This window comes from Mus musculus, chromosome 12, assembly GCF_000001635.26.
Source record: "Mus musculus strain C57BL/6J chromosome 12, GRCm38.p6 C57BL/6J".
NCBI lineage: Eukaryota > Metazoa > Chordata > Mammalia > Rodentia > Muridae > Mus > Mus musculus.
In genome coordinates this window covers 104140157-104154519 of record NC_000078.6, presented here as the reverse complement: position 1 = coordinate 104154519, position 14363 = coordinate 104140157, and the positions used below count along the sequence as shown (strand labels likewise).

Below are 14363 nucleotides of genomic sequence, written 5' to 3'. Positions count from 1 at the left end.
TTAACCAATCAGATGTGAGACATGCAAATGAGGTGGTAAGCATTACCCATGCATAACCAATCTGGGTGTGAGACACGCCTCTCCTAGGCCTATATAAGCAACACCAGTTCTGGGCTTGGGGTCTCTTTCGCCTATGCAGTCAATGCTCTCCCAATAAACGTGTGCAGAAGGATCCTGTTGCAGCGTTGTTCTTGCTGGCGAGTCCGGCTCACGCAAGAATAGCCCATTTAATATTTGTATAAAGGAGGGCTACTGGTTTGTTTGTTTGTTTGTTTTTAGTTAGTTTTCAGTGTTCATTTTTAAAATGACTTAGACAATTGAAGACAAATGTTAGCCGCAGCCATCCCTAGTGACAAGTAGGGTAGAAGTGGTGCATTCCTTTCTCCTCTGACTTTTTCCCCTTTCCACATTAACTTTGAACCATTTGATAAACAGAAGACATGCCCAGTACAGCAGTGGGCTTGTGTAGAACAGAGGTGGGAATTTTCCCATCAGGAAGGAGTTCTCATAGAGCCTATAAATCCATATTACCAGAAATCATCCAGTCTGTCCATTTCCAGTCTGAGCACAGAGCACAGCTTGTCCATGCCAGCATTTCCTAAGAGGAGGGAGGAGACCTTGGTGGGGATAAACAGGCTTTAATGTGCACTGGGGACAACAACATGCCAGGCAAGCGGCAACCCTGAACATCAGGAGTCAGTTATCACAGAAGCTGGAAGCTGGCTGGAGTAAGCTCTGCAGGTAATGCCCAGGGACAGAGAAGGAACCTTCCCAGGACTGTGCGGTACTGGCTTCTGCTTGCAACCTATGTTTGTGGGGGGTGGGGCAAGAGTTTTGGCTGAGATACTGGCTTACAATCAGGGAACATTTCTTGAGTTCATAAAATTTTCTCTCTGGTTGGTTTCTCTTGCTTGTGGTAGATACAGCTGCTGTGGTCTCTGCTTGTGGAGAGTAAATGGAGCCTGGTTCTCTGACTCCACAGGGAGGGAAGTTTAGAGACATGTCTAGCTTGCATGCTGCTGTCATAGCTAGGGTGAGACAGGGCTGTTGCAGAGTCACTTTGGGGGAGGTGGCAGCTCTGCCATGCTCACATCATAGAGGAGATGCCTGGGGGGTTGGGACCCCACTTCCCTCTTAGATACCAGACCCCCTGGCCAAGCAGAGGGGCTTCCCCCTCAGTCACTGAGCCACGTCTCCTGCTATACAAACTGAACAACCTCTTTTCTCTGAAAATAATTTTGGCACAAAGTATTATTTAGTGCGTTTCCAAAGAAATGGTTGCATCAGTCTGAAAGTAAAGCACAGGGTAAAAGCAGCCAAGTTGTTGAGGTCCTCGGCTCATCTAAGGGAGTGTTACAGCCACAGGGAAAAGTTGCTTAGTGCCAACACACCCTCCTTTGCTCCCCAGGCCACTGTGTGCTCCTCTAGTCTTCTCTCCCAGCCTTCTTCCCTTTTCTTTCTCCTGCTTTCTCTCCCTCTTCCTCCTCCTATGTCTCTGCTCCTGTTTTCCATTTCTCTCTCCTTCCTTTCTCCAAACTTCTCCCCTCTCTTCTCTCTCCCCTCCCATCTCTCCTCTCCCATCTCTCCTTTCTCCTCTTCCCTCTTTCTTCTCCCTTCTCTCTCCTCTGCCATCTCTCTCCTCTGCCATCTCTCTCCTCTCCTCTCCTCTCCTCTCCTCTCCTCTCCTCTCCTCTCCTCTCCTCTCCTCTCTCTTCCCTTCTTCCTCCCCTTTCCTCTTTCATCTCTCCTCTCTTATCTCTCCTTTCTCCTCTCCACTCTCTCCTCTCTCTTCTCCCCTCCCCCTCTATTCACTCTCCTCTCTCCTCTTTCCTCTGTTCACTCTCATATCCACTCTCCTCTCTCCACAACACTCTCCTCTTTCCTTTCTCCGCTCTCCACTTCTTCCTCTGCCTCACATTCATTTACCATCCACCTTCACCTTTACACAGCTGAACAAATGGTCAGAGGCTAAAGGTAGATAGCCTTGATTACCATAATTGCAAGCTTTTAACTATAGCCCATGATTGATGCCTGTGGCTCCCTATTTCAGGTGTGTATAGAGGACATGGACCGCTAGACATTCTCTAAAACCACTCCCGATGCCCACAATAAACCAGCCACTTACCAGTAATGTAACCTGGACCCTCACCAAGCTGCACAGAGAGGTGACCCTAACATGTCCCTTCAAATCTCTGGATCTTGGTTCTCTGCTATGAAACTGTCTTCTGCAACAGCACTTCCTCCATGGTAGTGGGGAGCTCATGATGGAGTACTGCCATCTGAGAGGCCAGAACATCTCCCGTAGGCAGTCACAGAGGCAGGAAGAGCAGCAGAGCAGGGCACAATGCCAGCCAGGGTGGAAAAATTAGGAAATGCTCAGAGCACCAGATTGTCCTCCCAGACTCAAAGAATGTTTTCTTTTCAGCCTGGAGAACAGACAAGATGGCCTTCATTGTAGCTCTGGGGCTCGTGATAACTGGGATCTGCCCTGGTGTCCTCTGCTTCCCAGATGGCACATTAGAAAGAGACACTTTATTCCATAAAGACAAAGAAAATGGGACACAACTCGACAGTCTCACATTGGCCTCCATCAACACTGACTTTGCCTTCAGCCTCTACAAGAAGCTGGCTTTGAAGAATCCAGATACAAATATTGTCTTCTCCCCACTTAGCATCTCAGCTGCCTTGGCCATCGTGTCCCTGGGAGCAAAGGGCAACACCCTGGAAGAGATACTAGAAGGTCTCAACTTCAATCTCACAGAGACCCCTGAAGCAGACATCCACCAGGGCTTTGGACATCTCCTACAGAGGCTCAGCCATCCAGGGGAGCAGGTACAGATCAGCACAGGCAGTGCCCTGTTTGTTGAAAAGCACCTGCAGATTCTGGCAGAATTCCAGGAGAAGGCAAGGGCTCTGTACCAGGCTGAGGCCTTCACAGCAGACTTCCAGCAGCCTCTCGAGGCCACAAAGCTCATCAATGACTATGTGAGCAATCAGACCCAGAGGAAGATCAAGGGACTCATCTCAGACCTGGATACGGATACACTGATGGTGCTGGTGAATTACATCTACTTTAAAGGTTGGCATGGTCACTGCCTGGGGAGTGGAGGGAGAGGATCTTGGCAGGGTAACTTGTGTCCTGTATGCTGATCATTGTCAAGGAGGTGCTCAAAGCCTTGGAGACATGTGTGCCTAACTTCTTGTTACTCATCAGTCTCCTCTTCTGAGCTGTTTCTGGACAATGGTTGTGTTCCTGGTACATGCTGAGTTCTCAGTCTACAAGGGCTGATAATTGACTATGACTTAAACTTAGTTACAAGCAGCATGTCATTCGTCAAATGTCCTGTCCTACCTGCTGGTCAGAATCCATGACTACTCCATGCAGAGACAGGTTCCCACAGGATTCCTACTGCTGGCATTTCTAATATGTTCCTATAGCAGATGTCCATATCTGCTGGAGAACCTCTCTCTCTAGGTGGGTCCAGGTAGGATGGGGACTTCTTGATCATAAGGAGCCTAGAGACAGTAATTGGAACAGCGAAGGTAGCATATCCCACACCTTGTGAAGAGCCCTGTAAGCAGTTACTGAGCAATACTTGTCCTCTGAGCCTTTTCTAAAATGAAGTGTTCCTGGACATGGAGAAGCAAGGACTGAGTTATAGCCATTAGAGATGAGGAAGTGTCAGCCAAGTTGTGTTCTGTGTTTAGTGTCTGACTGCTTTGTATAATATTGCTTTTGTAAAATAAGTAGCCATTTATCTTGAAAAGTCAGAATTTCCAAGACATATTCCTGAGTCAGAAATTCTGATGAGGCTTGGACACAAGATATATAGAGACTCAACTGGAGATGTTATAGGTAATGAACGGTACTGGGGGAATTCCAGAGATCTCATATCCATAATGTCCTGCCTCATAGACACAGGGAGCAAAGTAACAATCCTGAGATTGTGCCTGACAGAGGTCATCAGACCTTGAGTTGATCTGAAGCTGATTAAAGTTGGTCCAGGGCAGAGATAGGGCAGGTCTGGGACTATAGGCAGAAAATCAAGATAACAATGGAAAGAAATATAGGACAGGAGGTCAGAGCACAGTAGGACAGAAGACAGGAGGACAGAAGGACAGGATGGGCCCAAAGCTGCTGTGAACTGGGTATGGTGGAAGCAGAATGACAGCCTAATGGGTTAGATTACAGGACATGGCTTTCTCAACTCTCCCCAGGGCAAAGGCTCAAGTGCTGTATGGTGTGAGGTAGGATGTATGTCTAGGCTGTGAGATTCTAAGAGTAAGAGAGTATTTAACTATCAAGTCCCTCATGTGCGTTGGTAGTAGAGGCATAAACTAGAAATCTGGGATAAATCTGACCTGGTATCTGTAATTTGTGGTATCTGTAATTTGTCATAGCCCATGTGTGTGATAAGGACTCATTACCCAAGTCTTAGCCCACAATTTATGGATTATGAACTGCTCATGATGTAGGAGATCTTAGCCTTTTTTCTCCTGTTTCCCCTAAAATCTGTCCCATAAGCCATTGCCTGAGGAAGATGGGACCCCTCAACTCTCCCTGTCTCCAGTCTCACCACCTTCACACTTGTCTCTCTTACACACTCCACCCCAGATCCCTAATTGTGTCAGGACTCAAGTAGCCAAGCTGTGGTTTTGAGGTTCCACTATCCAAACCATGACTGGAGAAAATTCTCATAGATATCAGCTTCATCAAGTACCATGCTTTCTCCAATTCAGCATATGTCACACTAACAGACACTCTGAGTGACTGAAGATGCCTGGATTGCTGTGACAACTCAAAAGCTGAGCAAAAATTGTGAGGAGGTAGAGTGTCCTGAAGTTACAACATGATCATTTGCCTTATCTTTAGGCAAATGGAAGATGCCCTTTAATCCCCGTGACACATTTGAGTCAGAGTTCTACTTGGATGTGAAGAGGTCTGTGAAGGTGCCCATGATGAAAATTAAGACCCTGACCACACCCTACTTCCGGGATGAGGAGCTGTCCTGCACTGTGGTGGAACTGAAGTACAAAGGAAATGCCAGCGCCCTGTTCATTCTCCCTGACCAGGGCAGGATGCAGCAGGTAGAAGCCAGCTTGCAACCAGAGACCCTGAGGAAGTGGAAGAACTCTCTGAGGCCCAGGTGACTATCCTTAGGATCCAGAACTGCCCTGGATCCCTGTCCTGCTGTTGCCTTATGGCCGGTGTCCCTATACCTCGGAGTCACTCTAGTACCCAGTAATGGTAGACACTTCCCAGGGGACAGGTGGACTTGAGTTTAATTCCCCTTTGCTGATTATGTATTTTGGGCCCTGATTTGCTGTCAATGTTCACAAGATGGGCTCAGCTAGAACAAGGAGCTGAGGTTTCCTCCCTCTAACAGGCTGTAAGTTACACAGAATCTAGAATGAGTTGGAAGGCAGAGGGCATTGTGATTGACATGAGATGAGCTCTGAGAATCAGCTCTGCCCTGTGGAGCCATCTCATCCTCTCAACATTCATCATTCACCATACAGGGAATAAGACTTGAAGTCCTACTATGGGCCATCTGATGTAGATTCTGAGAGTGTATCAGAGACTGAAGCACAAATGTACCCTTTGGGCTCCTCTTAGAGTTGAGGAAGAAAGAGGGTAGGAATGAAAGTTAAAATGTAGGTTAAAATGTGAGAAAGGGTAAAGTTAAGAAAAGGAGTATCCAAATATTAGGAAAGCTGGAGTCTGATGCACTGTGCAATTTTAAATAGAAGGCTCATTGGAAGATGTTTTAGGATTGCCATGCCAGGGAAGAATTGCATTGTGGATGTAGAAGGAAAACATTCTAAGTCACGGAACAGCTAGGACCAAGTCAGGTTGCCTGTCCACTATAAACACTCTCAGGCCCTGATGGATAATTAATGCATTAGGAAGAGCAAAGTTAAGTTGTCTATGCATGGGTGGGAAGAGGGCTTCTCTCTAGGGAAAGGGCTTTGTGGAGAGGAGACCCAGCGACATGGTTGATTGAGGGGTTCACAGAGTCCAGGGACTCTTACCTTGCTGTTTTTTTATTCTCAGGAAAATGGGTGAGCTCTACCTGCCCAAGTTCTCCATCTCTACTGACTACAGCCTGAAGAACATCCTTCCAGAGCTGGGCATTAAAGAAATCTTCTCCAAACAAGCTGACCTATCTGGGATCACAGGAACCAAGGACCTGATAGTGTCTCAGGTAAGACAAGAAACGCAGGATGCTTCGCCTTGGGTCCTGAATGTGGATGGTGAAGGGCATGTGGCCTGTGGGGATGGTACATGTGTGAGAACTCCTACATTTCTGAGTTTCCTTAACAAATGTCCATCCTCTTCCCCTGTACATTAGCTCACCTAGGAGCCCATTGTGGGGAAGGGCCTAGAGTTGCTTCATAGAACTGTGGATACTAACATGTGCTGCACTGCAAGGCCACACAAAGTGCCCTGCAGGGGCACCCACAATACACTGTAGGGCTACCCACAGTACATTACAGGCCAAATCACTTCTCCCTTTAGCTTCTTCACTGCAGCCCAGAAACAGTACTTCTTGACCTGCACACAGAATATTAACAGTAAAAGTAATAACAAGGAATCTATGGCAGCTCTGATGAAAACCCTAAGAAAGGAAAGAAGATGCCTTAGACCCCCATAGTGCATTCCTAGGTACACAGCCTGGCCGTGACCAATGTTCTCTCCAGGGCCCACTTAAAGCCCTGGGCTCAGATCTGTCCCAGCATGACATGGCAGTCTGGGAAGGTGAAGCCATGGGTTGTACATTGCTGTTGTATATTCCAAAGAGGCTGGAGCTGGAGGGATGCTGAATCCTGCAGCTGCCTGCGGGGAAACCCTTGCCATTGCCTATCTCCATTCTCCAGTTTGTAGTGGGTTTGAGGATAGCACAGATTCAGACACTGAGCAGACCCAGGGCATGTGTCAACTCACACACTGAGCAGAGGCTTGGGAAATCCATGATTAGAGCTCATGAAAGGAACAATGAAACACCAGCAGATGAGGCCAGCACTCACTGCTTGCTCCAGACCACTCTCCTGCCCTCCCTGGTCTCCACTGAGTGATGTGTTTCTCTCCCCACAGATGGTCCACAAGGCTGTGCTGGACGTGGCTGAGACAGGCACAGAAGGAGTTGCTGCCACAGGGGTCAATTTTCGCATTCTTAGTAGAAGAACCAGTCTGTGGTTCAACAGGACATTCCTGATGGTCATCTCTCACACAGATGTTCAGACTACTCTCTTTATAGCCAAAATCACTCACCCTAAGAGAGCCTAAAACTCTCCAAGTTCTGAATATTCTGCCCAGGACTCTGAGATGGACCCTATATGTGGATCTCTGTTTACATCCTGGCATTCAAGCTCTGATTGGCTGTTGCAAAGTTGGCTTAGACAGCGACATTGACTATCTCCGTGGCTCCCACATGCACAGAAGACTTTGGACTATCTGTGTCAGGCTCTCGGGTGTCTTGGGAGCATCTGTGCATGTTTCTGAACCTGGAATCTGCCTTTATTCTTCTTCCCTGGTGACTCCTCTTTATGTATCTGTATCCCAAACCTAGGCATTGGCAAATACACAGAGTTCCAGTATAGGCTCTGAGCACATCTGCTTGCACAGTCTTGATGGGACCATGAAAGCCTCTTTGCCAATCCATGAGAATCAGGCCCAGGACTGAAAGGGGAACCTGCTGCACTAAATGCCATTCCAGCATCTGAGAAGACCTGGTGCCATGCTCTTAGGTTATGCTTTCCCTCTGCAGGCTTTGCCACTCAGTGTCCCTTGCAGGGTCCCCTGACCTTGCCAATATCTGGCACAGAGTTGTAGTCCAAATTCCTGCAGCTGCATGGGACTGGAGGTCAGAGCAGCTCCTCTCCCCCTGGCACTCCTACTCTCTCTCTCTCTCTAAGATCCCAGCTGACCAACCTCACACAAAAGATGAACACCACCAACCAAAACAGGAGGCAGGAGCAAAGGATCAATAAACATATACCTGCACAGAAAGTGCCCAGGCAGTGTTATCTCAGCTCATGTTGGAAGGGGTTGCCTCTAGTGACAACATAGTAGTAGAGATTGTCACTCATTCTGTGACTCCTCTGATGGCCCTCTGACCTATATCCTATTAACAGTCCCTTCTATGGAAGAGGAAACTGAGGCAGAGGGAAACTTAGTTATTTCCCCCATGACCACTCAAGTAGACATTTTGGCTTGTGGGATGCTCTTCCAAGTGCCAGAGGAACAACCTCCTCCATGTTGTGACTCTGCTCATGAGGTGTCACTATGGTTGCCAGGTGGATGATGAAACAGGGCTCTGATACTTCCCAGAGAAGAACCAAATGGTCCATGGATCAGGTGGCATCTCTGCTGAGATGGATGTGAGGGGGATGAGAAGGTGCTCAGAAAACTATTGAGAATATTTTGAGCAGGGCAAAGAACAATGGAGCCACTTCTAAGGATCTGAGAGAAGATGGATTTCTGGGACAACAGAGTGGATTAGTGGTGAAGTAGAAAAGGTAGGAGTGGCCACAGAATGGCAAAGAGCCTGGCTCCTTGAGGATTCTGGAATAATCAGAGCCATGAGGAGCATGAGGGGTTAGACAAAGTTTCTCGCTTGGGAAAGGAACTCTATAAGGTTACAGAGAACTGAGTTGTGAGAGGTGAAGGTTGCCATTGAGGGCAGTCTCTGGGAACATCAAGTTCAGCTGGAGAGGAGAGTGGATGATTCAGCTCTAGGGATGAGCTGGCTTGCTGTCTCCATGGAGGAAGAAAGGAGGTCAAGGTGCTTCCGAGCTGGGGCACCTGCTGTTCATGGAGAATTCTTTGGGCCTGGAAACATAGCTAGTGGTGTACATGGAGAAGGACAGCTATACATTCAGGGTGAGACTTGAGACTCCTGAGAACACTCATTGAGCAGTGGACATGGGGTCATCAGAGACTTGGACCCTGGTGAGCCACACTCAGGACCCCAATCCCTAGTGAGCAATCAGCTACCCTTCCCTGATGGCCATGAGATGAGAGAAGATGACTCATCTATTGAAGCCATCAAATGTCCCAACAGTCTTCCTAATAATGTCCTAACAGTCTTTTAGGCATCACCCTAAGACTGGGACACCACATGCTGACAATTCCTAACTATATCCCTCCATCCTTTCTGGATGCAGCCTGCATGTCTAAGGACCCTGTTGCTGAATCCATCTCCTTCTGTTGGTGAGCTGGTTCTGGAACTTGTGGGAAAATCTGAGTCCATCTAGGGACTAGGACTTCAGTCTAGAACCTAGTTTACTTCTCCTCCCTCCCTGGGCATTGAGGGTTTCTCCTCTCTTGTCCATCAGTTGTTGCCTTGGTGATGAACCCTCAACAGGGTGCAATCCAATATTCAATCAAGGTAACAGTCTTGGTGGGGCAAGATATGTGCCTGAAAACACTGCCATTCACTGAGGTTGATTACCTGGGCACTTCCTGCATGGCTAAGTGGTGTCTACATCCTGAATATCCATTTTATAATAATTCAACAGTGGGAAGGTACCAGGAGTCTCCTGGCCCTAAGAGGGTAAGAGACATGGCATTGGGGCACACAGAGTAGGGCTCTGGTGTGGCTTTAAAGTCTGAGGGTCTCTGGTCATTCTAGCTCTCTAACTGTACTGAAATGCTGATGATAATGTCTAAAACAATCCTAAAATCTTTCTTGCTCTTTCTGAGGGTAAAAGGCTGCTGGCTTAGGCGATTAACACCTGTACCCTAATAGTGGAGGATTAAGAAATGCGGCCTTTCTTCTTCCTTAGCAGATCTCAAACTTTCAGCCTGCTTGTTGGAACTCTCAGAAGAAAAGGGGGGATACTTTGAAAAATGAATATAGTATTTATTACTAAGTTTAAAAAGGTTCCTATTAAAGCTATCTGAGGAAATGGGGGAAAGTGGAAAGATCCTAAGCAGGGGGCAAGGGAAAAATTCTACTCTAAGCAGGGAAATGGAAAAAATTTCTCTTCTCTCTTTTCTCATCTCTTTGTCCTCAGTACTTATACATCTTTCAGAATACATGATCACTTGTTAAAGAGTTCATCACAAGTTCACACAAAATGTCAAATCATAAATTGAAATAGAAGTTTAGAACAGGGAATGCTTACATGCATATCAATTAGGAGTAATTATCTGGCTAAGCATTCATCACCTGTCTTAGATCCACAGGTTCACTAAAAATTGAAAACCATAACTAAGTTATTCGTGAAGTTTTACATAGATAAACCCAGTTAATATTTTATCTTTTGTCCTAGCACCTATAATAAAACATTAGTTCCCTTTTTATGTCCTTTGGTTAATTGTTTTACAACCTCTTGGAATGTGCTCTGAGTAGGAGAAAGTCTGGTTACCATCTAAGAGCAATTAACTGGTGACACTTGGGAGACTGACAGAGTTCTCATTGCAGTTTTGACTATCAGAAAAGGACCCAATAGCAGTCCCACTAAAAAAGAGCTTAATAATCACTGATATAATTTTAGGAATTCTTGTAGGAGTATCATTAAGACTTAGGAAGTCATCTATTTGTCCATATAGTATCACTAAAAGGCAGTGCATCTTCATCTATCTGCATAAATCTGCGCAAAAGGAGTGGGCTAAAACGTAGTGATAGTTATATATGTTTAATAATAACAGGGAAAGCTTATTAATAGCAGGAATGTTTCCTAAAATGAATTATCATAAGCTTTGTGTATAAAAGCAAATATGTCTTGGATTAATCCAAAGCAGACCATCTCAGGAAGCTCACCTGCTAGTTATTATTTTGTCCCATTTTAGCTCCTGACAGATGTCCCAACTTGTTTATGTACCCAGCTTTGAGGATCTCATTCTAGGGATCCATGCCCTTGCCTCAGACAACAGGCATTTCCCTGTCCTATTTCCATTTCCCACTATCATAAACTAATTCCCATGCAGTAGAGTTTCTTCTGTGTTGGGGTTACTTATTGCCAAAACTTGTTGTCATGCCAAAGTATTTCCTGATGCCATTGTCCCATGTGACCTTTGGCAGTCTGGAGCTTTCTGGAGTCTAGTTCATATCTGTGTAGGAGAAGCTTAGAATAGCACAGCCATCCTGGAAGCTGAGCATGGCAGGAAACCTCTTGCCATCAGAGCCTCGTCCATGAAGAGGACCTGTCTGTTTGCTTCTGTGCATGTCCATCTGCTGCAATGCATGTTCTTGTTTGCTGATAAGACTGAGTCTTCATTGTCATTATGCTAGCCATCATACATGGATGCCTGCATTCATTCATCTATTCCTGCATTCATTCATTCATTCATTCATGCATTCATTGCTGGTCTGCATTGGAATCTGCTATGGATACAGAGGACAGGCTAGGCTAAGTGCCGTAGTTGCTGGCTTTGGGTCTTCAGTCTGAGAGGTGGGACAGAAGCATGGAGATTGTGATGGTGTGGTACCTACTGTATAGCCATGCTGGTGATAGGCATTCTCAAGTCTATTGGTCTTTCAAGGGCTTATGTTCCCCTACTTAAGTTGGGAAGGGTTCTGGTTGTAGACAATGCATTCTTCAAGGCTCCAAACTCTCAGAACCTTTGAGCCAAACCTGCCTTGTGCAGTGAAGTTCAGTGAAAAGCTGCTCCATTCCCCTCCTTAAATGGATGGTCAGCAGGCATGGCAGGATGCATGGCAGCCTGCATATTCCTGGCAGCATCTTTCCTGGCAGGTGCCCTACATCTCTTCTACTATTGAAGGTGGCAGAGGGCTGGTCAGCACTTTGTGAGGGAAAGGAAAATGCAAGTATCCTGAGAGAGGAGAGCAGAGACATTCAGAATGAGGAGCTCCAGCAGGAGGCCCTGAGGAAGATCCTCTCTGCTGAGAAGTATAGAGGAAGGGAAGGGGGAGGAGCCTCAGGGGATGTGGGCACATGCCGGAGGTCACAGGACAGGGTGAGCCTGCATTACTGTTCACATCTCTCACTGTCTGGTGTGCAGCTTGGAAGCATGAAAGTTTGGAGTCAGAATATATTTTTCAGGAGATGGCAAGAAGTAAAGAGAGAGGGGAGAAGAAGAAGGACCCTTTATCCCATCTCTCTCTCTCTCTCTCTCTCTCTCTCTCTCTCTCTCTCTCTCTCTCTCTCTCTCTCTCTCTCTCTCTGTGTGTGTGTGTGTGTGTGTGTGTGTGTGTGTGTGTGTGTATGCAGGAGTTGAGCTGTGGTGGACTGTTTCATGATGATCTGGCTGGGAAACACTGGCCCCTTGTTTAGTTGAAGTGAATGTTTTAAATGAATCTTGCAAAGTTCTGAAAAGACTCAGCAGGTGAGCCTGGCCCTGACACAGAGGTTGTTTGTAGGAGACTGATGGCAGGCTGGACTTCTCCCAGTGCAGAGGTCCTTCCCACAGTTTTCCTTTTAGAGAGAGCACTGGAATTTGAACTCAGAGCCTCACACAATCAGAAAATGTCCTACCACTGGGTCATTTTTGCGAAGGTGTTTGATGTGTGCCTATGTGTTTGTGAATGTGTATGTGTGCACACATGTGCACAGCCCTCTTCTTACATGTTGGTTTTGACACAGCGCCTCACTACTGACCTTAAACTCACTGTCAGATATTTCTTCCTTGGTGCCAGAAGGTGGAATGTTTCAAAGGATACTAAAATGTGCTTCTATTTCTCCTCACTGTGAAAGGACAAAGCCAGGGAAGTGGCAAGGAAGGACTGCAGCTGGCCAAGTCCTCCTCAGCAGGCCTGGGGGTGGCACAGAAGAGTTCTGCTCCCCACTGCCAATGCTCTGGGTGGAGCCTGGTGTCCCCTGCTCCATACTTCACAAAAGTTCCCCTACAGCTGGGCCTTTCCTCTGCTGCCCAGCCCTTCCACATCCTTAAAGCTCAGAGAACCTCCCCTCAGGACTCACATTTCATTTCTGCATGGGCCTTGTGTTGTCACCTTACCTATCCACCTATGATACTTCTGAACAGATTCCATGCCTGTTGATGAACGACTCCCCCCTCCCCTCCCTATAGCTCCTTACAACCATTAGAACACTCTTTATGTGCATGAATTCCGTTGTTCCGGATATTGTATGTATACAGGTCACATGACACAGGCCCTACTGGATTGGCCTTCTTTCTCTTTGAGCATATAAGTAGACTCACACACAGGGCACCAGAAAATGGCACCTCCCTCATTTGATAGTGTTTTGCCTGAGCAAGCTCTGCTCATCCGTGCATCTGTTCGGGGACACTTGAGTCACAAGCCCTTTGCCAACTATGAGAAGCATGGTGGACGCTGGCTGAAGTGCCTGCCATGTCCTTGCTTCCTGTTCCTCTGAGTACCTGCCTACAGTGAGATTGCAGCATCGACCTCTCCCAAGACGCTGCACCATTCTTCATTCCCACTTCTGCTCAGGAAGGCTTGAATTCCAGCCCTCCTAGGCTGCACCAACCACACATCACCTGGAAAGACAGTGCTCAGCAAAAGCTTGAATTGTGAATTTGTTTCCTGATGTGGCTGAGGTCACAGAAGTACAAGTGTGGAAGAAGGGCCAGTGGCTCTATGGGTCTTATCATTCCAGTCTCTGCTGTTCCTCTCGATCCTGGTGTGCTCCATGGTAGATATCCTCTGACTATTCATGTGTGGGTATGGCCACATGTAATGTACCTCTGCTGTGTACTTTGCTCAGAATCACAAGATAATCAGCTGACATATTAAACCTGGTGAGCCTTCCGACAGAATCAAGGATGGAAGTACAAGGCTCATGGTGTTTCTGAGAACCACACATGACCCCATTACACAGCTACTTCCCGTTGATAACTCTATTGCACACTGGGTCTCTCCCTTTAGAGGGCTTATCACCTAGACTATATGTAATTGCAAGGGGACTGAGAAGCCTAGTTCCCTGGGCAATGAGGAGAAATAAACTCTGATATCTGGGTTCTAGACTCCAGTAAGAGGTGGACTCAGAACTTGGTTACAAGTTTCAGATCCAGCCCATGGGCCGATGAGGCATATTCAATACCAGCCTTCTTAGACAGCTGGGCTGAAGTCAGAACAGATGGAGGGATACAGTTGTGTCATGTCACTAAGGGCCTTGACTGACAGTTAGGCACATTGTCATTTTGAGGACACTTGGCTGCTGTCAGTAGACAGTCCCTTGTTCTCTTACCCCATGGTCCTATGTGTGGGATCTAAGTGACCACTGGGGAAGGAAATCCTGTGTGTGTGTGATTCTCTGCTGGCCACAGGTCCACCTGTCACTGTGTCTTCTGAGGAGCCTTGAGGCTCAGGTGTGTCTCCACCTGGATGGACAGCTTTCCCTCTGTCTGCAGGCCTCTGGCTGTGTTTCCAGGCTCACAGGATTCTCCATGGCTGCCCAGCACCTGACCCAGA

At 47.1% G+C, this 14363-nt stretch overlaps 1 protein-coding gene across 2 annotated transcripts; it reads left to right on the top strand.

The window, feature by feature from the left end:
- Positions 1–590: 590 nt before the first annotated feature.
- Positions 591–7613, top strand: Serpina3c (serine (or cysteine) peptidase inhibitor, clade A, member 3C). 2 transcript variants are annotated; one of them, XM_011244002.3, is made up of 5 exons: positions 591–784; positions 2426–3079; positions 4874–5147; positions 6056–6206; positions 7097–7609. In XM_011244002.3, exons 1-5 carry the CDS (start codon positions 745–747, stop codon positions 7286–7288), a joined length of 1311 nt encoding a protein of 436 aa, XP_011242304.1. In that variant the 5' UTR covers positions 591–744; the 3' UTR covers positions 7289–7609. The 2 variants fall into 2 exon arrangements, with proteins under 2 accessions (XP_011242304.1, NP_032484.1); NM_008458.2 differs by having other exon boundaries at positions 648–741; positions 7097–7613.
- Positions 7614–14363: the final 6750 nt, after the last annotated feature.